The sequence below is a fragment of the Theropithecus gelada genome, chromosome 5 (assembly GCF_003255815.1).
Source record: "Theropithecus gelada isolate Dixy chromosome 5, Tgel_1.0, whole genome shotgun sequence".
NCBI lineage: Eukaryota > Metazoa > Chordata > Mammalia > Primates > Cercopithecidae > Theropithecus > Theropithecus gelada.
The window spans coordinates 91,876,520-91,903,043 of record NC_037672.1 but is presented as its reverse complement, the minus strand read 5'-3'; the positions used below and the strand labels follow the sequence as shown (position 1 = coordinate 91,903,043).

Here is a 26,524-nt window from a genome sequence, read left to right as displayed (position 1 = left end):
AAATCGTAAAAAGATTGAAAGGAAATATACTAATATTGACAAAGGTCAACTCTAATTGATTTGAGTAATTTTTTCTTATTAACATTTCCGCTCTGGAAACTGTTCTTATGTCCTGAATGAATGGACATGATCTGTATTTCAAAGTCAGCTAATCTGTGATTTATTTCAAATCAATTCAGTTATACTTATGTAATTTATGTACATAAGCTTATGTAACTCCATTCACACAGTACCTTCAGGAAAAATATATTATAGAGATTAATTCTCAGTCTTTTACCACATCAGACAACTGAATTAAGGCTATTTTAGCACCCACTCCCTTCAAAGAATCATGAAAGATATCCATTAATCTTCAAAATGCCTTACATAATTAGGAAAATGAAAACTTTCTGATTTTCCATTCACAAAATAAACATTTACTTACTCATATTGATCTAAGTTGTTTGATTTCTTTCCCGTTACATAATTACTTGGGATATATCCTTCATTCCTAGAAATAAGAAAAGTACTTTAGATAAACTAAGATTACTTTACTGGGAGGTTATTAAAAGAAAGAACGATTATTGCCTTTTGAAATAAAGCATAATATTGCTTAAAGCTTATAAGAAAGACTAGCTGACCCCTCAAAATTCAGTATCTGTAATTCATCTGACATTTTACAAAGTACTTTCACTTTTGGTGCCCACAAAAATTCTGGGTTAGGCAAACATTATCGTACACATTTTCCGGTGGGGAAACTAAAGCTTAGAAAGATTATGGGATTTTTTTTCCCAAGGTCCTAAAGTTAGCCAGCAACAGGGCCAGAACTCGAACTCTGGACTTGTGACTAGGTCCCGTGCTCCTCCAACATTCCACAATACTTCTCCAGAATTCACAGTTTTGGTGATATGTGTTAAAGAAACCACTAATTCAGAAAAGTCAAAGTGTTGGATTAAAAACACCCACCACTCTAATACCTCAATAGTTCTTATAGAATAGTTTCACAAAGGATAACTCCTGGCCTTTCGGTCATTATCACTTGGGGCACTTGTTAAAACAGCAAATTCTTGGGTCATAACCCAATCAATGTGAATTGAGAAGACCTATGTCAGGTCAAAAAAGGTCCAATTTTACCCCAAATGACTTTTACACACATCACAATTGAAGATGCACTCTCAGGTCAGTAGGAGCTCAGGTTTTCAGCATAAGAAAAGAGATACACATATAAAATTTAAAAATTGAGTAGAAACCTTATAATCTTAAATTTGAATTTAAAGTATTAGTAAGAACTCATAATACACACACACACACACACACACACACACACGTGTACATATAGGTAGCTCCGTTGCACTGAGAAAGGCCTAGAAGGAATGGCAATCCAGCAGCAATTAGAATCTTAGCATCACCACTGTCCCTATATATCATTTGTGACTAAAAGGAGCCAGTCCTCCTTAGAAAAATGTCAAATTGTGTCCAGGTGCGGTGGCTCACGCCTGTAATCCTAGCACTTTGGGAGGCCAAGGCAGACAGATCACTTGAGGCCAGGAATTCGAGACCAGCCTGGCCAACATGGCGAAACCCTGTCTCTACTAAAAAATACAAAAATTAGCCGGGCATGGTGGAACATGCCTATAATCCCAGCTACTTCATAGGCCAAGGCACAAGAATCACTTGAACCTGGTAGGCGGAGGTTGAAGTGAGCCGAGATCGTGCCACTGCACTCCAGCCTGGGAGACAGAACAAGACTCCATCATCGAGACCATCCTGGCTAACACAGTGAAACCCCGTCTCTACTAAAAACACAAAAAACTAGCTGGGCGAGGTGGTGGGCGCCTGTAGTCCGAGCTACTCAGGAGGCTGAGGCAGGAGAATGGCGTAAACCCAGAAGGCGGAGCTTGCAGTGAGCTGAGATCGCGCCACTGCACTCCAGCCTGGGGGACAGAGCAAGACTCCGTCTCAAAAAAAAAAAAAAAAGAAAAAGAAAAAAAAGAAAAGAAAAGAAAAGAAAAATGTAAAATTGTAAGTTTGGCCTCCTAAAAAAATACAAGATAACTTGAGTCATTTCATTGAGCCAGAAAGTAGGAAAGAAAAACTAACAGGGTCCTCTACCAAAAACAGCTACCATCGACCTAAAATTGGCCAATTCAAGCAAAAAGAATAATGGTGGCAATGGATTGGAACCAAATATATAAGTATCCATAATAACACTAAAAATAAACTGTTGGTTACCATTGTTATTACAAGAGAAAGCTCAGTCATCAACTCATTATTCGGAAAATCAGTAAAAGTTTAAGAATCCAAATTTCATCTTTCCTTTCCTTCATGAACTACATGAATTGGTAGATGAGGCAGTTCTTTAGAGAACTAGTAAATGCAGATGGAATGACAAAATTAGGAAATCACCATTTTGTAATCCCTAATGAAATAATGACTCTAAGAAAGAATCATTAATGAACTCCCAAATCATCAGGGTAAACACCGATGAAGAACTTTATGACAGAGGAACAAGGCTGACACCTGAACCACTAAGCAATCTTAGCATTATTAACAGTAGGACAGCCAGATATCACCTTCTAATGTGATCAAGCCTCTAGCTCTACTTGCCAGTTCATAAGAAATACAAGAAACACAGGCATATTAAGTGACAGCACAAGAAAGCAATACATTTAATCTAGATTATGGCTCATTTTAGTGTTAAATGACCTCCTTTCATCAATAAATCAAAAATGTAGAATAAGAGAAACATAAGAGATATATTAACCAAAATGCAGTGTGTGGGTCCTGATTTGAACAAATCAACCGTAAAAATAAGTATTAGCACTAATCAGGGGAAACTGGAGTTACATCATTGGTTCCATCCTTACACGTGGGCCAGAGAAGCTCTTGCTCCGACCCCACACTTTTGAGAGCTCTGTGAAAGTGCATATTCCCTCTGACCTACATTCCCATGCTCCTTTCTGGGTAACTAGGACCCCAGAATTCCCTGCTCATTTCCAAGGCCTACATGGGCCTTCTACTGGGTCCATCTTCCAAAAAACAAATTGTGCTGGCTGGCCATGTGCATTCCCTTTCACTGGGGCCGAAGGTGTGGCCATGATGGGGGATAGCTTTTGCAGGCCACGTGGTAAGAGTGTGGGTTTACAAGTTGGAAGATCCATATGGTACACAAGAGATAGAGCCAGGGCAGGAGGGAAGAAAAAAGAGAGGTAGCCCCCAGAGCCAGCTTTCCATGCACTGCAACATTCTGGCACAGAGTTCTAAATCCAAATCATGCTTTTCTTGTCACTATGAAAGGGTATTTGTCAAGTTGGAGGATAAAGTTTGTTAGCTTGATTTATAATTTCTAAATACTTACATATATGTTATGTGGATTTTCATTTGTACTATTCCTCCAGGTCCAAAAATATTAAGGGAACGTCAACAGATGATCTTATTTAAAATACTGTGATTAAGAATGATAATGATGAAACTATTCACAATAGCAAAGACTTGGAACCAACCCAAATGTCCATCAGTGACAGAATGGATTAAGAAAATGTGGCACATATACACCATGGAATACTATGCAGCCATAAAAAAGGATGAGTTCATGTCCTTTGTAGGGACATGGGTGAAGCTGGAAACCATCATTCCCAGCAAACTATCGCAAGAACAGAAAACCAAACACCACATGTTTTCACTCATAGGTGGGAATTGAATAATGGAACACTTGGACACAGGAAGGGGAACATCACACACCGGGGCCTGTCGTGGGGAGGGGGGAAGGGGGATGGATAGCATTAGGAGATATACCTAATGTAAATGACGAGTTCAATGGGTGCAGCACACCAACATGGCATATGTATACATATGTAACAAAACTACACGTTGTGCACATGTACCCTAGAACATAAAGTATAATTTTAAAAAAAGACCAAAACACTTCTAATATTAAACATGGAAACAAATGTAAGCTATACATATGTATAAGAAAGATTAAGAAAAATAAATAAGATAACTAAAAAATAAATAAATAACATTTACGAGGAAAAAAATGATAATGACATGGTGGTTTGTTTGTTTGTTTTTTTAAGTCTTTAGAATTTAGATTTAGGAGTGAAATAACATGATGACTTGAATTTACTTTTAAATATTCTAGAAAAAAAGGAAGGATTTAGACTGGCAAAATGTTGGTAATTTTTGAAGTCAAGCAACAAGAGATTCCATTATACTATTACATACTTTTTGGACGTCTGAAAATTTCTACAACAAAAAAAATTAAAAATAGAAATCAATCTTACACAGCATCTGATAAAGAGAAGCAGTGACAACCTTCTTGTAAACATGGAATAAAAGGTTAAGAGTTGCAAATAAGTTAATAATGCACAGCAAAACAGCACTCAGATATGCACCATGCCTAGGAATCAAGCAGAAGAGAAGGATCCTGCCTAAACCAGAAGTTTCCACTGCTTCTCCAGAAGTGAAATGAGGAACAGCGACTTGAAATTGGGAATGGGGCTGGGACGTGAGAAGGCAGGTGGAAGAAGAGTGTGCTCTGGCAAGACAAAAAGTTCTCCTCTTCTCATCCACTGGAACTCAGAGTATAAGTGGGATTGTACTGCAGAGGTAAACACAGGATACAGAGTTTGCTTATGAAGCCTGCAAGATACTCATACCCTATAGTTACCTCTATCTGCCCATACATTTATCAATGATAGGGTTGAAAGGACTGTTTTCTTTAAATCCTAAATTATCTTGTACCAAAAAAAAGGTTGCTGTTTAATTTCCTGCATGTACATATATATATATATATTATATATATATACACACACAAACACATGCACACACACACAGACACACACACACATATATATATATTCTTTTACTCCTCCATATATTCATGGAGACAGAGAGAGAGAAAAAAGTGAGAAGAGGCTTCATTACACTGTGTATGTGTATGCATACACACACACACATACACATGTGTACATATATAGAGAGAAAAAGTCTAAGAAAAAAATTACAATAAACTATTTCTTAGAAAGATCTAAGGTTACTTACTTATGGCAGGTGGGGACAAAATATAAAATTTAATTTCCCTCAAGGTCAAAATAATCAAATTAAACATGTATCAGATGAGAAAGAGACCAATGTATTCTAACTTTTGAAAAGAAGTGATTGCTCAATTTGCATTTATTGAGTGACCACGAAGAAAGGACTGTGTTACTACAAAGTAATAAGGTGTGCTTCCATTTATGGCTGGTGGAATTAGTCTCATTACACGATAGTTACGACTCATCTTCTTCTCACTCAACACTTGACTCCCACCCACCCACTGCATGTCACACACAGAGAGGGAATACTTACCCATATTTATCTCTTGCTCTCCACCAATGAACATCATTCTTTTCTAAAATGAGATATTCTTGGCCTCTCTCTAATCTGAGATCATGTCCTTCTGTCGCTTGGAAATCATACATGGCTACAACGATTTCTTCACTATTATCTTCTTCCAGTGGAATTGGTGGGGGAGGCCTTCGCTAAACAAGGAAGATAACATTTGAAAGTTTAGTCTTCTATATGAAATTGATCATGAATCAAAATGCTAAATGAGTCATACTTCACCACAGAATAAAGTAGAAACCTCAAGTCTACTTACTATAATCCAACAAACTCTCATGGAGAAGAGTATTGTAATTCCTGTTTCATAACTAAGGTAACAATGATTTAAGTAACCCGCTCAAAGTCACTCATATCAGATCAGGCCTTGACTGGGTCCAAAGTGCATGTTTTCTCCACTATACCCCACTCCTGAAAGGCATATCATAATATCAGTGAAGTCACTTCTTTGTCACACTGTGGTCTTAAGACTGAAATATTTCTCTAAAGTCCCACTCCTCTTAATATAACTCTTTAAGTGAAAATAGAGGCAAAATGCCAGATGATAACAGGATCTCCAATGGTAAAATCTCATACAATTAAATTGGTATTATTTGACACTACAAAAAATTGAAATAAGCTATAGCACATCTGTTTCTGAGATGGTCCTAGGGGAAAATTGTGTCACATCAATGAATAAACCCCATACTCAATAAGCCACAAACACTATCAAAACTTAAGACTTAAAGAATTAAAATGTAAAGATTAACTCTCAAAAGCTAAAGACCACCTACCTTCTTTGTTTCTGGTGCTGGAGGTAGTGCTTTTCTTATACCTGAAAATGCCAACAACAAAAACAGATTAAAATGCTATCTACCAATAATTGATAAAAATAAGATATTGGTAGTTTTAAGGAAAAGTGGGAATTAACACATAGACAAGCAGCACACTCTAACCAACTCTGGTGTATGCTGCTTGTATCTCTATTCTAGAACAGAATTAAAAACTGCTATTATAGCTGGTTTGTATTACTGACTTTCTGAACAGACTATAAATGCCACAGAGATTGAGGCCAGGTCAGTTCTTTGTATTCCCACCACTGCATAAACTGGGGACTCAACAATGCTCATGGAATCAAACGGTACATTGAAATCATGACAACACTGAGAAATTAATCAGCTTTGACTGTCCCTTCCTCTACAGTCCACAGTCCTAGAGTTTTGGCTGACACATGGCTACCCAAGATAAAGACTGTTTCCCAGCTAGGTGTGGCAATGGAACCAAATACTAATCAAAGGACTCTGTGTACAAATGGGGTGTGCATTTTTAGATCTCATCCCTAAAAGGATTTCCCATGGGCATCCTTGACCCCCTTCTTTCTGCTTCCAGGAAGAGAGAGACTGCTAGAGCTGCAGCAACCTCAGGAACCACTGCAGGAATACCCCCAGCCCCAGATCACCCACCTATCACCCACCTATTACATGAGACTGAAATAGTTTAAGTCTATTTAAACTATTACATGACTTAAACTAGTCTACTCTAGTTTAAGTCACTGTAACTTTTTGCAGCAGGTCAGATGGTGCATTCACTAGTACCAAACCTTAAGACATTAAAAAATATATAGGGAACAATAACAGCCTTAGAAACTTGGGCTTCCTCTTTAATGTGCTAAGTTAATGTCAAGATATCCCAAGAGAATCAGGGTGCCAGAACTCATAGAACTGAGGGCTGGATGGACTGAGAAGGTCATCTGCTCTGGTCTCATTCATAATACAGCATCCCTGCCAAGTAGTAGTTCTGCTCATATCCAGAAGCTCTGTCAGTTCTGAGGGACCCAGTGGGCATTCTGCATGGCACCAGCAGGAAACAGTATATCCAATCATTACTATGGGTGCCCTATTACAGCACTAGTAACTTAACAATCTCCATGTATTTTTAGCTTATGACTAAGTGTCTCTCATTCCCAGGATTTATAAGGGTTTTTGGTGTCAAAATTAACCTTAGACATTGTTGTTCATCTCAACATTTACATATGAGTATCATTATGACATCTTACTGTTCTAACAGACTGAAGCCACTACTGAAATCCATACTGCTACACCCCATCAAAATGAGAACAGCCCTAATCAGACTGTGGATGCACTGCTACATGAAGTTTCTAGCTCCACATCTTGGTTTATTTGTTGAAGAACATTAATGCTTTTCAAAGCTGCTGACAGTGCCACATTAGGCTCACACTTTCAATGGATTCATTTTGAACAAGATTCAGTATTGTGATAAAAGCTTCCTAAAATAGACCTTTTGATTCCATGAGAAGTTCCCACTGTAACTAAATATAATTTTTCTTAAAAAACACACCTACCCTACATTTACACTGTACTAGAAAGTGTGCTGTACTTAATCAAAACCATGTCACTTTCTTACCATACCAATAATATGTTCATTCTAAGCACAATATAATTATGGAATAAAATGAATACTTACTGCTCTCAAAAAGATTGTATTTTTCACATCCAGGTGCTAATTTTTCAGTTTGTCTACAACACTGATAACTTCCATCTGTCCAGAATTTAGGATGATATTTAATCATAATATTATTGTTGTTCTTTATTTCTGTAATTCACAGATATAGTAATGATTAGTGAAATACAAAAGTGACTACAGAATGTTTCATAAGTAACAGTATCAATCATTTCTTATTCCTTGGATACTATGTTTACTATAAGAACTCCCTTAGATCATATGACTCAGCATTCAGAAAAGCTCTATAGTTCTCTTTGACCTCCTCTTTATTTGTGTGTGAAGCACCGTCATTAGCAGAAATGACTGCTGCTACACCAATGATGGATAAAGGCAAAAGTCAACCTGCCACCATTTTGTTCTGCAGGAGAAGCAATGGGGACTATGCAGGACAAATTATCCATTTAAACCCTTCATGAATATGTCATTCCATCCACACCAAATGTTGACTACATGGGCACTTTCTTAGAAAATACCAAATTCTGGGCCAGGCGCAGTGGCTCATGTCTGTAATCCCAGCACTTTGGGAGGCCAAGGAGGGCAGATCACCTGAGGTCAGGAGTTCAAGGCCAGCCTGGCCAACATGGTGAAAGCCTGTCCCTACTAAAAATACAAAAACTAGCCGGGCGTGGTGATGGGTGCGTGTAATCCCAGCTACTCAGGAGGCTGAGGCAGGAGAATCGCTTGAACCCAGGAGGCGGAGGTTGCAGTGAACTGAGATCGCACCACTGCACTCCAGTCTGGGTGACAGAGCGAAACTCCATCTCAAAATAAAAACAAAAAAAGAAAACACCAAATTCTGTTATCATAAAAGCTTGTGCTTTATCACCTTCAGATATATTACACATTAAATGAGAGTGTGCTTTTCTTAGAAACGATATGCTACTAGAAAAAAATCAGATTTTAAAAAGGGAAGTTATCTTCAATATGCTGGTATCACAACAACAGCATATCCTTGGAGAAACACTTGCTGTAGATTAAGAGATTACAAATGCTCTTGTGGTGCAGCACAGCAACATGGCACAAGTATACATATGTAACAAACCTGCACGTTATGCACATGTACCCTAGAACTTAAAGTATAATAATAATAAAAATAAATAAATAAATAAATAATAAAAAAAAGAGATTACAAATGCAATAGATGTATTAACTGTATTTCTGTCTGAGTGATAACAGTATTACATCTCCTAAAATTATATACAGAGTAATATTTCATTGTGAGTTTTACCTTCTTTTAACTTCTTCACCCACAGGTCCCTGCTTTGTGGACTAGGTGCAAAAATGTAAAGTGTGTTAGCATCATGAACAACCTAAAATAAAACAAAAGATGGAATTGGTGAGGAGGACTTAGACACAGCACTTCTGTCTAGCACAGAACCCTTGGTACTACAGGCACCAATAAATGATTCTCAAATAACTGAAAGTCAATAACTTCACATCAAGAAAACCCAGATTATTTTCTTACAAAAGCATATGGACTTCTTCATTTCTACATTAAGTAGAATAAATATTTTGCAAAGGACCATGCTTTATAGAAGAAAAAATATAAAGGCCAGGATACTTCATTAATCTCAGTATTTCTTTCAATCTAATTAACTGAAGTTCCTTAGATAAATTTGGTGTAACAGAGATTCAGTATTTCTCTAAATAATATTTTAGATGAATGGACTACTCCTTCAGCATCACTCTTACAGCTTCCTTTTGCCACTATCAATAACTGCAGTAGCTAAATGGATTAAGCACAAACTACCCCAGCACTGTGCTGTGTGCTTTACAGACCTTAACTCAATCCTGCCATCAAGGTACGAGTTTTTCTATTTTATAAATGAGAAAATAAAGGCCTACCCAGTCCCCCACTCCTGTGTAACTTCAGCAGGTACCACTCATGCACCATGCACTGTAGATGCTGTCCCCTTATGTTGTACTGCCTCACCCACCCATTGCCATTTGGCTGGTAATCCAGAAAGCCAGAATTCAGACTTCAGAACCCAGCCTCTTAACCACAGTGCCTCACTTAGAGGCAGTCTTTGGTGGGCAATTAAATAGTGTTATTTTTAACATTTCTAATATTAATAATAAGATAACCCAGGGAAACTAAGCCAGAAATTTTGTCATTTTATTCTTCATGGTCAGTCACAAGGCAAAAAAACAGTCTAGACTGGCTAAAACGTAATACAAGGCTAGAAACCTCCCTTTGTCATGTCCACACCCACTGCATTGAAAACCAAAACCAAATAGCTCTTTCATTGATAAATGGCTATCACCGACCATATTCAATAGATAATTCCTTCTTGTTCATTTAAATCAAAGGAATGTACTTTCTTTTTTTTTTTTTTTTTAGAGACGGGGTCTTGCTCTGTCGCCCATGCTGGAAGGCAGTGGTGCAGTTACAGCTCACTACAAGCTGGAACCCCTAGGCTCAAGTGATCTTCCCGCCTGAGCCTCCCAAAGTGCTAGGATTACAGGTGTGAGAGCCATGGCAACCAGCCAGAAATGCGCTGTAATAGTAATGTGAACACCATAGAACAAATGATGCTATATACCATTCCCATAAGACACAAAAATAAATCAGACATGAAGCCTATTTCCAAGACAAATACAGAAATACCTTATTACAAGACAGAAATGAGCCATGATATCAGAGTGATAAAGTGCTAAAGGAGATGTGAAGAGACATGTTTCCTCATTTGCTCCATGATTTTCACATCTATGTGGGCTTGCCCACACAACCAACTCTGTACAGAAGGAACCATGCACCATGAGCTACTCATTCGGAATGGACATTGAGATGTCTGGAAAAGACTGCTAGGGCCTTGGACCTTCCAGAAACCTGTACTGTATTGTAATAACAATTTAATTTATTATAATAACTTACCGAGTCCCTACAATTAGGCTAAGCACTTTACATGCATTGCCTCATATCATCCATACAGCAATCCAGTTCTTAGTGTTAGAATCCTCATTTTTGAAATGACAAAACCAAAGTGGCTGAGGTTAAGTCATATGAGTAGGATATTTAACCCCCAAATATCGCTTGACTGTTCCTCTCCTGGAATCTGCCTTTCCAGACTCCAAGCAGTCTGACTTCCCCACAAAACTCATCTCATGTCAGTACCATGAGCCTTTAAAACTTCCTTAAAGTTTGTTAGACTAGCTAACCGCCTCCCCCACCAAAAAAAACCTAATCCAAATTCAGAGTTTTGATAACTAAAACCATCTTGATATGTTACCTAGCTAACTTGGGATATTTGTATTTCTGTGAGAAGTTTCTAGGAAGAGTGCCCTGAGCTCAACTAACAAGCTCCTACTTTTGGCATCTCAGGTTGTTTGGTAGGCTGAAGAGAGATCTGTGGGCCAGTATCTCCCCAGCAAACTTCAGACCACACCATGTTGGCCTCCTTCTGAGGAGGAGGATCCAGGGAGCTGCGTTTCTCGCCGCCTTAAGTCTTGTGCTGAGTCATCCTACCACAGCAGAGGCTGTTGGGGAGGGAAGAGCTTTGCAAACTTCAAGTGCAGAAACCATTTAAACAAGGAGGGAATACTCTCCCTCAGTAACACTACCCACTCGTAGTTACCCACCCTCCTATTTCTATCTTCCATCCACTCATTCATTTATTCCATAGACTTATAATAATAGTGTGGTGTAGGAGAAACAGCACAGACAAAAGGTAGACAGATCTGGGTTTGAAGCCCAGGGAAGACATGCCAGCTCCTGAGGATCTCCCAGCTGCCATGAGAATGACTCATCTAGAAAAGCATGAAGGAGGAACCATCCCATCTAGGCAGCTGGTGCGGATTCCCCAGCATTTTCTCCATCTGTCCCACTTTCTTTTTCCAGTGTCTTTTGAAAACATCTACTTCTACTTTCATTTTTTTCACTTTGCATCTGAACCTAATGTAAAATTTCACTATGAAAACGTGAAACTAGGATCTATACTTTCTTAGTTATACTTAAGTTATAATAAGAGAGGGTATTTTTCACCTTTCAAATCATGCTGCTTTAAACTGTAGAAAGCTCAAGCTTATCCCTTCTTGATTAATTTTTCAGATTGTTTTTGAACTTTTCTCATATTTATTCATCTCAACAATTTTAATAGTTCAAGGATGGAATGCTTTCTGTTCTACTTGTATTATCATTCTTAAAAGCAACTCAAAACCTGCAGAGTGAATATCTTTTTCTTGGACAGCAAAAGTCCTAATTCTGGGTCCAGAATCATGAGAGCCACAGCTCCCCCATGCTGCCAATCCCTAATATGTTTAACAGCCATCAAAACTGTGGTAGGAGGCCAGGTGCAGTGGTTCATGACTGTCATCCCAGCACTTCGGGAGGCTGAGGCAGGCAGATCACTTGAGGCCAGGAGTTTGAGACCAGCCTGGCCAACATGGTAAAACCCTGTCTCTACTAAAAATACAAAAATTAGCTGGGAGTGGTGGTACATGCCTGTAATCCCAGCTACTTGGGTGGATGAGGCATAAGAATCGCTTGAACCTGGGAAGTAGAGGTTGCAGCGAGCTAAGATCGAACCATTGCACTCCAGCCTGGGTGACAGAGCAAGACTCCATCTCAAAGGGGGGAAAAGAAAAAAAGAAGTGTCGTAGGAATGGTTTTAAATGAAATTACAGATTTCAAATGAAATTACAGAGGCACATACACACACACCTAGACACACACACACCCCCATTATATATGCATTAAACATACTTAAGAAGGTTTAAATTTATCTTACTTCTAGATCTAGGTGGTAGGTGTAATATTAGGTGTAATATTAATAGCAGCAGCAGTAGTAAGAGAATAGTAATAATAATAATAGCAACTATCACTTACCTTGCTCTTATTAAGTGTCAAAGCTATTTTACATCACGTCAGTTAATCCTCACAACAACCCTATGAAATTATACTATTATTGTTATTATTCCCATTTTTCAAGAGAGGAAACAGGCACAGAGAGGTTAAGTGACTTAGACAAGCTCACATGGCCAGTAAGCAAATCAGGCAGTTTGACCTCAGAGTCACCTCTCTAAGCACTTACTGTCCCTGTCCTTCACTTAGAGAAACAGTAGCAATAAAATAAGGAACAGGGAAAAGGAAAATTAAACGTAGCCCTTCCTCCATTTGTGATGTTGCCACCCTAGTGCAGAATAAGCCAGAAGCTTGGATATTTTAGCTCACAAACATCTTCATTAGCTTCGTTAGCTTCCCAAACATCTTCATCCCCCAAAACTGGTAAATGTATAATTCCAATGTAATTGATAACTTCATATGAGCAATTAAAAACAAGCAAAAACTCCACCACATTGAAAAAGACTTTTGTAACTTTCCTTTCAGGACACGGTGAGAACACAGCCATGGGTAAAAGGTGACTTTCACTAGGGACATTCACTGTTCAAGGAGAGCATAAAAACATCCTTGAGCAGGGAAGGAAGTGGTGAGGTGCTGGGGAGGGGCTAGAGCTCCAGATTATCAGGATCCAACTCCACACTCCTGAGTTCTCAAGGCACGTGGGAAACAAGACACCGGCATGAATGCAGAGTAGCTCGGGACGTGGCACCTCCTCTTCAGGAGAGGAGATGCGCGCATGTGTGCTTGGCAGGCTTTTCATTTACAAGGTGACCTTGGAGAAGCTATTTAACAGGTGAGCACTGATTTCCTCAGACATAAATGAGAATAATGAGACATTTACCTCCCTTATGCAACAGAATCATTGTGAGGGGAAAAAAATAACATGATTACCCCAAAGAAATATAGTTTAATCAATATATAAGGCTAATATTATTTTTTTAGCACAAGCAGCTTTTTAATCTCATTTCCTTTTGAGGATAACTCACGCCTTTCACTTCTCAGTTTCTCAGATTCATAGGGAAAACTTCAACCCTTAAGGATTCTTAAGCCCCGAGTCCTTAAGAATCAGATAATGTTTCCACAAAGACTTAAGCAGTTCATGAAGAAAAGTCATAACTATTAAAGTGGCAAATGAACCTAGAAATCAGCCAATCAGCCACCAAAGACAGAAAACTGTAATGTCAAAGAGCAAACATGACTAAGCCCAGCACTGCACTGCCACAAAAATACACCAGCTCACCTGAAATGGATACTTATTTTGACAGGGAATGACACCATCATCATTCTTCACTATTTCCACACACTTGATTTTTGAAACATCAATAAACCCCTTTCTGTATTTCTTCTGTTAAAAGATAAAAAAGAGAAGTATTACAACCATAAGACATAAAAAAATTAACAGTATTATTATTAATGAAATTTTGCTCTGATTCAAAATATTGCAATTTCTTTAAAATTATCTAAATCATGTTTCCCACTAACTGCTAAAATTATTCAAAATACTAACACTGTGATTATTGTAATCAAAATTATTAAATCCTTTAATTTATCAAGATGAAACTGTTCTGTCCTGCCCCCAAAAAAACTCCAGAATGGGCCGGGTGCGGTGCCTCATACCTGTAATCCCAGCTCTTTGAGAGGCCAAGGTGGGATTACTTGAGGCCAGCAGTTCGAGACCTGGCCAACATGGCAAAACCCCCACCTCTACTAAAAATACAAAAATTAGCCAGGTATGGTGGTGGGCACCTATAATCCCAGCTACTCAGGAGGCTGAGGCACGAGAATCACTTGAACCCAGGAGGCGGAGGTTGCAGTGAGCCAAGATTGGGCCACTGTACCTCAGGCCTGGGCAACAGAGTAAGACTCTGTTTCAAAAAAATAAATAACTCCAGAACAAAAAAACTCCCTTTCATAGCTACCTGCCTCTGCCAGATACACAAGTTGTTCAACTTCTTCATGTTCTTGATGATAGTCCCCCAAAATAAAGCATCAAAGACCAAGTCAAGCAAAATTCCATTTACTCAATTACAGATGCAACTTCCAGCCAGCTCTGTTTTCCCCTTCACTGGGGTAGATGCCTCCAGTAGAGGCAGCAAACAGAACTGAGAGTTATGTGAGGTGGACTTAAAATATTCACAGAAAGCTTCCATTCAGAGTCTATTATTAAATATTCTAATTTTCTTCCCCATTGCCTGCCCTCGCTGCCTGCTGTAGATCTGCCTGTAGCAATTAACCAACAGCCCATCAAGACTCCCTGCTCCAAAATCATCCACACCTTTAAGCATAGTTATCCCACACTTGTAAATTTATCCTAGGGAAAAATCCAAAAGAAGACAAAGCAGTAAGTGCAAAGATAATATAATACAGCCACTAAAAATTATTACAAACACAATGTAGAAATAAAAATGCATTTGCTGAATAATATTAACAGATGAATTCCACACAAAAGTTACATAAAGACTAAGGTTACTTTTTCTTCATTGGTAGGTATTCATATGACAAAGAATAGAAGAAAAAGAAATGAAGAATGTTGTATTTGAGATGCCAGCCATCCCCTGGTGTTAGTCATTGAAAATTATTTTATCTAATGTTCTGAAACCCCAGCACTGGCCACAAGCTTTGGGGTCCCCACCCCACTCCCAGGAACCTGCTCTGCATCCTCATTGTCACCACAGGACTTCCACACCTGCCCCATTCACCTGGGCCATCAGCAGTTCCCATCCGACTAGAGGACTTTGGCTGTCATCTCCCCAGTGCATATTTATATCCCCCAACATACGCACACACTAGAACCCCACACCCCCTTGACACTTGATATGGTCTGGCTCTGTGTCCCCACCCAAATCTCATCTCAGAATTGTAATCCCTACAATCCCCATGTGTTGAGGGCAGGACCTAGTGGGAGGTGATTGGATCATGGTGGCAGTTTCCCCCATCCTGTTCTCGTGACAGTGACTGAGTTTTCAGGAGATCTGATGGTTTTATAAGGGGATCTTTCCCTTTTACGCGTTTCTGCTCTCTCTCTCTCGCCTGCCGCCATGTAAGACGTGCCTCTTCCCCTTTTGCCATGATTGTAAGTTTCCTGAGGCCTCCCCAGTCATGCAGAACTGAGTCAATTAAACCTCTTTTCTTTATAAATTCCCCAGTCTTGAGTATGACTTTATAGCAGTGTGAGAATGGACTAATACAACAGTTTTGTCAGTCCCCAGTTCCATCCACACCTTCCCCCATTCCCTTCACACCTGGCTATGGAAGGTCACACACACAATCCTAACTGCCATCTCTATGCCCAGTCAGGCCTTCACTGCTGCTCATCAGCCATCATGTATATCTCTAGCGAAGAGAACTCGGCGGCCTCCAGGGTCACTACCAGTGCCCTCAAAACTACAAACTTCACATTCCCTTTGCCTCAGTGGACTCCCTCCCTCTCTGCTTTACAGAGGAGACAGCAGTTATCCAGGGGTACATCCCCAAATTCTTCCTTCTGCAGTTCAAGAACATGCTAAGATTTTACCCTTTTTTCTTTTCTTTTATCCTGTCTCAAAGAGAAAAGTTAAAAAGACACAATGGTTGAGGCACTATCGTTAGCACTGAACACATGTTATTTCATTCTGTGCTCACAGTATCCCTGTGAGGTACACATAAGTTGATTCTTTTATTTATTCTGCCAGCAAACACTATGGGACACCAACTGAACAGGGCAACAAGTACCGTGCTGAGTGCTGGGGTTTCAAAGTTATGAAAGGAGGGTTGAGGGTCTCTTCAAGAGGATTTCACCATATGATGGGTGGAAGGGGAAGAGGGATGATTCACAGTCTAGTAATGATCAAGCAATGCTCTCTTGTGGCATCCTACAGAGTGGGGCAGTGATGGGGCCACGAGAAGATGGAGAAGTTTCAGGAAGGAAGTGATATTTTGATTTTATTTTTAAAGGATAAGTATGAGTTTTCCTACAGAGACAATGGAGAGAGTTTCAGGCTTCAAAACAACAAAGTGCTGAATATTTAGGGAACAGAAAGAAATTCACTGGGGTTGAAGCTCAGGGTGGTTCAGGGCGCATGTGGGAAATGACACCAAAGAGGCTGTCTGAGGCCACATTAGGAAGATGCTTCTGCACCAGCCTTACAAGCTTGGATTTATCCTGAGCAGTTTTCAATGGAGAATCAGGAATGCAGTACTGGGGTGTGTTTTTAAGAAGATAATGATTACCAGCAGGTGAAGAATGAATGTTGACAGGGAGGCTAGCTTGGTGACTGCTGTAATAGTTCAGGTGAGAGATGAAGTTCTGAACCAAGTCAGTGGCAGTAAAGTAAGAAGAGCAAAGACGCCAGAGAATTTAGAATTTAGTCACAAAACTTTGTGACCATTTAGAAATGGGGATTAAGAGTAGAGAAGGACTGAGGGGGGCTAAGGGATTTTGAGTTTCAGTGACCAGGAAACACGGACACCGTAAATTATGAGAAGGAACACATAAGAACAGATCAGGTACGAGGAGGCAGGGCTGAGAAATGTTCGAGTGACAATTGAACAACCAGGTGGAAGTTAAAATATGGGTCTAGAACTCAGAAATGCTTAGCACCGTCTTTATAGATAAAGACAATTGTGCTGCAGAAATGCTTAACGCCATCTTTATAGATAAAGACAATTCTGCTTTTCACAACACATACACAGCAGCAGCTTATTCTAGCCACATCTGAAGGTAACCTTGGGAGGTTAGGCAGGGCTGAGGAAAAAAAGGATTGGAAGGAGCTGGGCACCGTGGTTCACTTCTGTAATCCCAGCACTTTGGGAGGCTGAGGAGGGTGGATCATGAGGTCCTGATCTGGCCAACATGGTGAAACCCCATCTTTACTAAAAATACAAAAATTAGCCAGATGTGGTGGTACGCACCTGTAGTCCCAGTTACCTGGTAGGCTGAGGCAGGAGAATAGCTTGAACCCGGGAGGCGGAGGTTGTAGTGAGCCGAGATAGCACCTCTGCATTCCAGCCTGGGCAGCAGAGTGAGACTCTGTCTCAAAAAAAAAAAAAAAGAAAAGAAAAGAAAAGAAAAGAAAGAAAGAAAAAAGGAAAAAGAAAAAGAAAAAAGGATTGGAAGGGATAAAGGATTCACCATAGGGAACAGAGAGTTACTGAGTGAGGCGTGCTGTCCCATGCACTTTCTCCCCGAGCCCACTTTTACTCCTGACATGCCAGCTTTCTAAAGCTTTTCCACAGAGGGGCCCTTTAGGAATAAGAGCTTTAGGAAATGACTTCTGAGCAGTTACTGTAGAAGAAACACACAGTTTTTCCTCCATTTAGACTATTCTTTAGAATTTCTTCAGTAAGAAAATACTTCATGATTCCTGGTGTATGCTATATGCTATTGTCAATATTGTGGCCCATCTGGGTGCAGTGGCTCATGCCTGTAATCCCAGCACTTTAGGAGGCCAAGGCAGGCAGACTCGAGGTCAGAAGTTCGAGACCAGCCTGCCTAACATGGGAAAACCCCATCTCTACTAAAGATACAAAAAATTAGCCAGGCTTGGTGGCACATACCTGTAATCCCAGCTACTCTGGAGGCTGAGGCACAAGAATCTCTTAAAACCAGGAGGTGGAGGTTGCAGTGAGCCAAGATCACACCACTGCCCTCCAGCCTGGGTGACAGAGCAAGACTCCATCTCAAAAAAATAAAATAAAATAAAATAAATTGTGGCCCAAGGAGAAATATCCAAGATCATTACTTTTTTTCGTGTTATATTTCCCTTCTATTCTATAGCCTTTGCCCTGTTTACTAGACTGAAAATCATGATGAAGCTGAGACTTTCCCTGACTCACCTTTGAATCCTCTATGAATCTTCTGAGCTAAAAAGACCACCTGACACTTAGAAGATACTAATTCAACAGTGTGCTAACCCAGTATGCAAAGAACCATGGGCAATACTCTGTGTGTGTGTGTGTGCGTGTCCTCTCTTGCACACTTTGCAAAGCTTGAAAATGGAAGTAAGCAATGACCATTTTCTATATCGTAAACCAGCATATACGGGAAAACGAGGCAGAAAGATTAAATATAACTTGCTTTAAACTACACACCAACTGAATGGCAGAACTGGGAGTTAGATGGAAGAGATTTTGTCCCCCAGTAAGACTTACAAGGTACACTGTTTTCCTTTAATTTCCAGAATACTCTGTATTTTAATATCCATCCTAATTTAAAGAAATTAAATGAGAAAAAAATGTATACAAATAACCAGGCTGGTCTCAGGTGATCTGAGAAGTCATTTATCTCAGGACACCCTCTTGTCCTTTTCCCAAGGCATCCGGAGTCTCCACCATGCACAGGGAAAGGCTTGCCAGGGTATCCCTCCAATATTCCAAATGATTCATCCCTTTCCCACATCACAAATTTGATTCCTGATGTGGCTGTTCCCAGGGTCTTGCGGCAGAGGAAATCTCCTATGTGAATCACGTCTGCATTGCAAAAGGGCCTCAGAGAAGGAGCATGAGCTTTGCAAACAAGCAGATCCTGACTTTTAGCCTCTGCTTTGCCACTTATAAGCCATACAACCTAGGGCAATGCCAGTTTTCTCTCTATGCCTCATTTCCTTTCTCCATAGAAACAGGTCAATGCTGCTATCTTTGCCAAGCTATCAGCAGGATTAAAGATAATGTTCATAGGTACTTAACAGTGTCTGACACATGGAACTCTGTGATGGTTAATTTCATGTGTCAACTTGAGTAGGCTAAGGGATACTCAGATGGCTGGTAAAACATTATTTCCAGGTGTCTGTGAAGGTGTTCCTATAAGAGATTAGCATTTCAATCAACTGAGTGAGTAAAAAAGATCCACCTCTGCCAATGCAGATGGGCATCATCCAATCCGATGAGGGTGCAAATAGAACAAGCAAAGGCAAAGGGAAAGCGAACTCTCTTCTTAAAGTTGGGATGTCCATCTTCTCCTGCTCTCAGACTTTGGTGCTCCTGGCTCTCCAGACTCCAAGGCTTCCACCAGCAGCCTCCTCCCCTACTCCTGGTTCTCAGGCCTTTGGACTTGGTCTGAATTACACAACTAGCTTTTCTGTGTCTCCACATTGCAGATGGCAGATTGTGGGACTTCTCAGCCTCCATAATCAATCGCACGAGCCCATTTCCATAATAAATCTCCTCATATACATCTATATATATCCTATTGGTTCTGTTTCTCTGGAGAACCCTGATTAATACAAACTCACTCCCCAAATGGTAGCATATACTATCAGTTTTCACAGTAACCCTAGGAAGTTGCAGGAAACTGAGCACTGAGAGGCTATGAGATTGGCTAAGGATTGTAGAGGCTGAGTCAGAACTGAACTAAATTCTCTCAAAAACAGTTATGCTTTTACCTGACTCCAGGTCTCTCAAGCCTGAATAGTTATGGACTTTTATTACAAAAAAAGAGAATATTATGTTCATAGCTAACAATTATAGAACACTCGCTATAAACCAGCACTATGTTAGCCTCTTAACGTGGATATTCTCAGTGAATTCTCACAGCATTATAACATGAGAATTATTGTCACCCCCATTTTGCAGATGGAGAAATCAATACGTGGAGAGTATAATTAACTTGCCCAAAGTCACACAATAATCCAGAATTTGAACTTAAATTCCAATCCTGAATTTGTAAGTGCCACCTATACCTACGTAACTTGATATCATTTAATTACGTGCAGACATAAATTCAGTAGAAACTTCTTAAACTTATATAGCTTGTATACAACTATAAAACCAAAGCAAGTTCACAAATTAAATACAAACAAGACTATACAGCAAATAAAGTGAAATTAACATTACTTGGATGTGACAGATGGGGTGTTGGCTGGAACTGAATCTCTCTCCCTAAGTAGTTCTCTTGCCATCCACATGCTTATATTATTGTGTGCCACATGACACCCTCTCCCACCTCTTTTCTCATTTTCAATTATAAAGAACCTCTGTTTGTACATATATTGCTATCCTATCATTAGGCCCCATTTTGCACCAGTCAATTGTTTTGTGTTCAGTCTGTCTCTGTTCTTTCTCAACAGGCCAGAGCAATTAAAACAGATCTCAAACACAAAACCAAAGCAGACTGCTGAAATGGCATGTTTAGCAACAAAGGACCAAGCAGACAAAAAAGTACACACACATACATTAAATATTATTGGGGGATAAAATATTTCATCAAATTAAGAAGACAAAATTTAGAAATTGCGGTTTTCAACACATGCATAGCACTAAACCTGTGGCTAACATTCATTGCATTCCCTCACAACAATTTGCATTTAATTTGTGAACTTGGTTTAGTCCTTCAGTCGTGTTCAATAAATATTGACTGCAGTGTCCTTCTACCATCTGCAAGGCACAGATACCAAAGTACCATAATAGAGACTTGAAAACACACACACACACAATCCGTTGCCTTTATAGAATGTACAAAAACCCAACATCTTCTAGGGTTACAGAGACAAATGATCATATTTACAATCAAAGTTTGGATGAGTCAATAGTGAAAGACTAAAGAGTTCCAGTCAACTGTTTAACAGAAAAGAAAATGAATGACGTATTCTGCTAAAAATCCCAAATGACCCTAAAAGGCCTATTCTATTCATACATGTAGTCTTTTCCCTTTCCACTCAGAACAGATTTAAAAGAATGGGTCTTAAGTACAGTAGAACACATTAATTAAGAGAAACGAAAAAAATCTTGGGATGAATTTGACATTTTTCTTGTGAATACTGAGAATAATGTTTACACAGAGCTTTCTAAGATAAGTCAAATGAATAGAATTTAAAGGCACTTCCAACTTGGTGATTCTATGAGAAACTGCCCCCTCTTTACCAGGGACAAATTCTAACAAAAACTTGGCATTCCATTACTTAGTATCTCATTACTTTTTCCTCCCTTTAAACTAGCTTATAATAGTAACTTATATGGGTGATTTATATTTTATAAAGCGCTTTCACACTAAAGAGAAAAAGAAAAATATTAAGAAACCAGTAATTATATATATAAGCATGGCATAATTTTAAAGATTATAGTTTTTAAAGTAATATCCAGAATAAAAACAGGAAGAGGAAAATCTCCATGAGAAATATGAAAGCAAAAATTTCATTTCCAAAATCACAGAATAATCTTGATATAAGATCGTGCTGATGTAGGCAATTATAAAGTTTCTAAAGACATACTTCCACTGTATTTAAAATTCAAGTGTTGTTTTCTCCCCCTAAGTGATCTTATGACCACTTAAGACTTTTCTATACCTCCTGGCAACCCTCTTCACAACTCCCCTTTGTGGCCTCAGAGCTAAAACCTATCACCAGGTGTGTTTTATTACAGTTGAAAGCAAAACTTACTAACCTATGTGTTTTGAATTAAGTCTAAAAGTGATTTAAATGGTTTAATTCTTAACATTAGTAGAAATTACAATACACTGTGTAAAAATAAATGTATACAGATCCCTTACTGCCTAAGTTTCATGTAGTAGACCTCTGAATTCAAGGAATTCCAAAATTAATAAATTCAATCCAAAGATTACAAATTCCCTTGGAGCAAGGACTATGCTAGTGATCTCTGATTGCCACATTTTTTCTCCCCTTTCTGGGGAGTTGGCTCAGCTAGATTGCACTTCCTTATCTGCCATGCACCTAGGTGAGGCCATAAGACTGAGTTCTAGCCAAGGGGGCATGGAAAGAAGTGACATAACATTACTTCCCATCCTCCAAAACCTTTCACACTATCCTTCCTGTTCCATCCCCTTCCTTGTCACCCTATTGAACTCAAAAGATCCACGGAAAGATTGTGGTGACTGAAAAACAATGAAGCCGTTAGATGGAAGAGGCCTGGGTCCCTGAATCACCATGTAGAAGGCGGTTATATATAATGTAAGGAAGAAAGAAACTTTCTATTGTGCTAAGGCAGGAGTTTCAGGGTATTCTAAGTTATAGCAGTTAGCTATCCTGAATAATATATTCTAGATTAAGAGTACTCTACACCCAGCTACTCAATGCCTCAGAATTTTTATTGATAAAGAGACATGTTGAACTAAATCAGTGTTTTCCAAAGAGCGGTATGGTGGTTTCTGAGGGTTTTTTCCTTTATAATCTTCATTATTTAATTTTTTCCACGCTCACTGCAACAAGAAGAAGCAAACTTTCTTCCCAGTCATTCCAATACCTCTCAAACGTAATTTAACCTTTCAAGTGTTCTCCTACACTTTTTAGAATACTCATACAAGCATATGTATGTATGCTATATATACATGTACACATAGACATAAACATGAATGCATATGCGTGCATTCACATAATTATACAAGTACTTTCATTTATATTTGGGATTGTGTTGCTTTTTTTTCACTTTTATATACCATAGATGTCTCAGGTCAATACATACAGGACAAAAAGGAATTCTTTTTAATAGTACTATAACTTTAAAGAAAATATTTTCTTATGATGATGCTTGATGAAAAGTACACAGTAATATAACAAGGTGTGTGTGTGTGTGTGTGTGTATGTGTCTGCGTGCACGCACATAAGCGCACACACACATTAATTGCCAGGAAAAAGATCAGTTAAATATCTCAAGCTGAGGTGGTTTTAGGTGGAACTTGGATAAACGTTTGTAGTTACTGTATATAGTTTTATGATTACCTTTTATTCATGGTTTTCCATTTACTGACTGATACAGTTTCCTTTTTAAATAATTGTGTCTAAGGAAAAAAAATTAAATTATTTAAAAGAAAACATTAAATAAATAGTGCTTTACAGATGGCACATATATGGCAAATTCATGTAAGTAGTATAAATAATGGCTGAAGCTTGGATAACACTGGCTGAAATTATCTCTTTATTTTGAATTCTAACATTCCTTGACATTTGTTATTTTGTACCTGTCACTGTATTCCTCGACCACCAGGCCTGCCTAACACACCTTCCAGCACACTGGGAACACTGACTTACACATAACAAGATTCAATCTATAGGGGTATGTTCAGGTAAAACCCCCCATAAAGGTTACACACACTAACTCTCAGTCACCTCTCCTGAGATGTAAGCATTTCCAGACAAATCCAAAATGCCTACTAAACCCCCCAGATTTCAATACATTTTACTGAAAAGATACAGAAAATGCAGAAATAGACAATGGATTTTTATGGCAACATTTGGCTTCTGGAGATAGATCTCCCACCTGGACACATTTTCAGCCTAGAGTGGTACATGGGGAAATGTCTCACTAGGAAATAAGAATTTAATATGAAACTCAGTGTTGGCATTTGGGATCTGAATCTGGCAGCAAAATGCAAAATGTGGTGAATGGAAATATGCTAATTCATAGTATCTAATTTAACCCATATTCAAACAATAAAGAATAATAGGTAAGACTTATAATAGCACTGTGTGCCTGGTACTGTCCTATGGTTTATGCATATCAATTTGTTTAAGCCTTCCAATGACCACTATACCATGTTACCTCTCCAAAAACAGCAAGAGCAAAAACACCTGTGGGAAACTAACACTAGGTGACAGCAACAGAAAGGACTCCCACTTTGCAGATCTGTGAGGGAGGACAGTCCCTGGCCATATCTAGTATATGAAATATCTACCATCTGCTTAGCACTGGGAGCTAAGCACCATGGGAAGTAGGGTGCTAACTACCACCACAAACATTAATATTGAGATTTGAAAGCAATAACATGTAAATACTTCATTTGTCTTAGGTACTTTTCCTGCAATTCTAGTGAGTATGTATGCTGACTGGAGACTTGTTCAATACAGTCTGAAATGCCAGATGAGTGTTTATCAGATTATAACTATGAATTTTCCCATTTAAAAACCTAAATTAACTCTGCTAACTGCTACATCTAAAGTTTAAGCTTTCATGGAGCCAATTTCTAAAGAAACAGAAGCCCACAGAGGCACCCTCTACAACAAATTCCAATTTATCATTATACATTAACAAAACGCTCTTACTCTCCATGTGTCTGCTAAAATGATCTTCCCAGGTTCACTTGGAATTTTTCTGAGAGGCAAATTTCTCTGACTCCAGGATTTCAGACATATGTGATATCAGAAACCTCTTTAGTAAGAACCAAAGAAATATGGGATAGATTTCCCACCTACAAAGCATTTATAATCAAGGTAGGAAATAACTCATGGACACCATTTTGACACCCTAGCAAGACGAATCAAAGTACCCAACCAAAGTTATTTAAAATTTCAGGCAAGAAATAGAAAGATAATCAGACAGCATTATCTGTGGATCACAACTGGATCCAGAGTGCCAAAGAGCCTCAAGTGCAAGAGACAATGGTGACTTGATTGTTAAAGGAAAAAGGACTGGATATTGCTATCTCCTGAGACTAATAAGAAGTGACTGGAAACAGGCTGGCAAATGTAAATGATGAGGAAACTACAAAAATGTTACCCTAAATATAAAATCAGAAGTTATTAGGAAAGTTTAAAACTGATGAAGGGCCGGGCGCGGTGGCTCAAGCCTGTAATCCCAGCACTTTGGGAGGCCGAGACGGGCGGATCACGAGGTCAGGAGATCGAGACCATCCTGGCTAACACGGTGAAACCCCGTCTCTACTAAAAAAAATACAAAAAACTAGCCGGGCGATGTGGCGGGCGCCTGTAGTCCCAGCTACTCAGGAGGCTGAGGCAGGAGAATGGTGTGAACCCGGGAGGCGGAGCTTGCAGTGAGCTGAGATCCGGCCACTGCACTCCAGCCTGGGCGACAGAGCGAGACTCCGTCTCAAAAAAAAAAAAAAAAAAAAACTGATGAAGAACTTGTAAAGTTGATTGACTTTCAGAGACATGTATGTGAATAATATATACAACAATTGACTATGCTGCTAGGGGACTTTTTAGAAAATTTATTGAACATGCCACAATATTCTCAGTATTGTCTCAATGTTTTAACACAGCAGAGTCAATATGACATAATGGTGGAGCACCCAGGCTTCAGTGACTGGCAAGCTGTGCTTAAATGCCAGCTCCATGGCCCTATACAAATTAAATAACCTCTTCTAGTCTCTATTTCCTTGTCTGTAAATGGGGATCTGAAAATTATTAAATTAACATAACCTATCTCCTAGATTATTTTCAGGATTAATTGTGAGATGCTCACAGGCACATAGCACAATTTATCTGGACCCCCACAATCACTTACTGTCAGTTATTTAGTTTGTTTTTGCCTTTAAATATAAGACTTAAATAATTTTTCAGCATTTAAACTTTTTTCCCACATATACAGCCTTAATTTTTAATATTGTATACTAATTTTGTTATACAATTCAATAAGAAAAAATATTTAATAAGATCTTTTTAATATTTCACTGGCATTTACATTGTTTTATTAGGTAACATACCAATATTTTTTCACTTTCTCCTTAAGGATTGAATTCAGTAAATATTCCAGCAACTCAATAAATACAGGAGTAGACAGTTAAGTTTGGCTATAATGCATAAAATATCACAGAACAAACTAGGGAAATAGGATAATAGCAGAACCATTCTTTCTCTTTAAACAGAATAATATTTTAAATAACTATTTTTAAAAGTAAATTGGTCTTATTTATCAATTATCATAGAAATGTAGGGAAGGCAGGGCACAGTGACCACCTTGGGCAACATAGTAAGACCTTGTTTCTACAAAAAAAATTTAAAAATTACCCAGGTGTGGTGGTGTGCACCTATAGTCCCAGCTACTCGGGAGGTTGAGGCAGGAGGATTGCTTGAACCCAGTTCAAGGCTGCAGTGACCTATGATAGCACTACTGCACTCCAGCCTGGGCGACAGAGTGAGACCATAAAAGATATGCAGA

At 38.9% G+C, this 26,524-nt stretch overlaps 1 protein-coding gene across 1 annotated transcript in view; it reads right to left on the bottom strand.

Moving 5' to 3' along the window:
• Window positions 1-26,524, bottom strand: part of TEC (tec protein tyrosine kinase) — a 137,411-nt gene that overhangs the window by 27,727 nt on the left and 83,160 nt on the right. The window contains exons 3-8 of the mRNA XM_025386009.1: window positions 13,944-14,048; window positions 9,092-9,173; window positions 7,825-7,953; window positions 6,135-6,175; window positions 5,329-5,501; window positions 425-490 (exon numbers count right to left, since the gene is read on the bottom strand). Coding sequence (XP_025241794.1) covers window positions 425-490; window positions 5,329-5,501; window positions 6,135-6,175; window positions 7,825-7,953; window positions 9,092-9,173; window positions 13,944-14,048 — 596 coding nt within the window. The remainder of the gene's footprint in view (window positions 1-424; window positions 491-5,328; window positions 5,502-6,134; window positions 6,176-7,824; window positions 7,954-9,091; window positions 9,174-13,943; window positions 14,049-26,524) is intronic.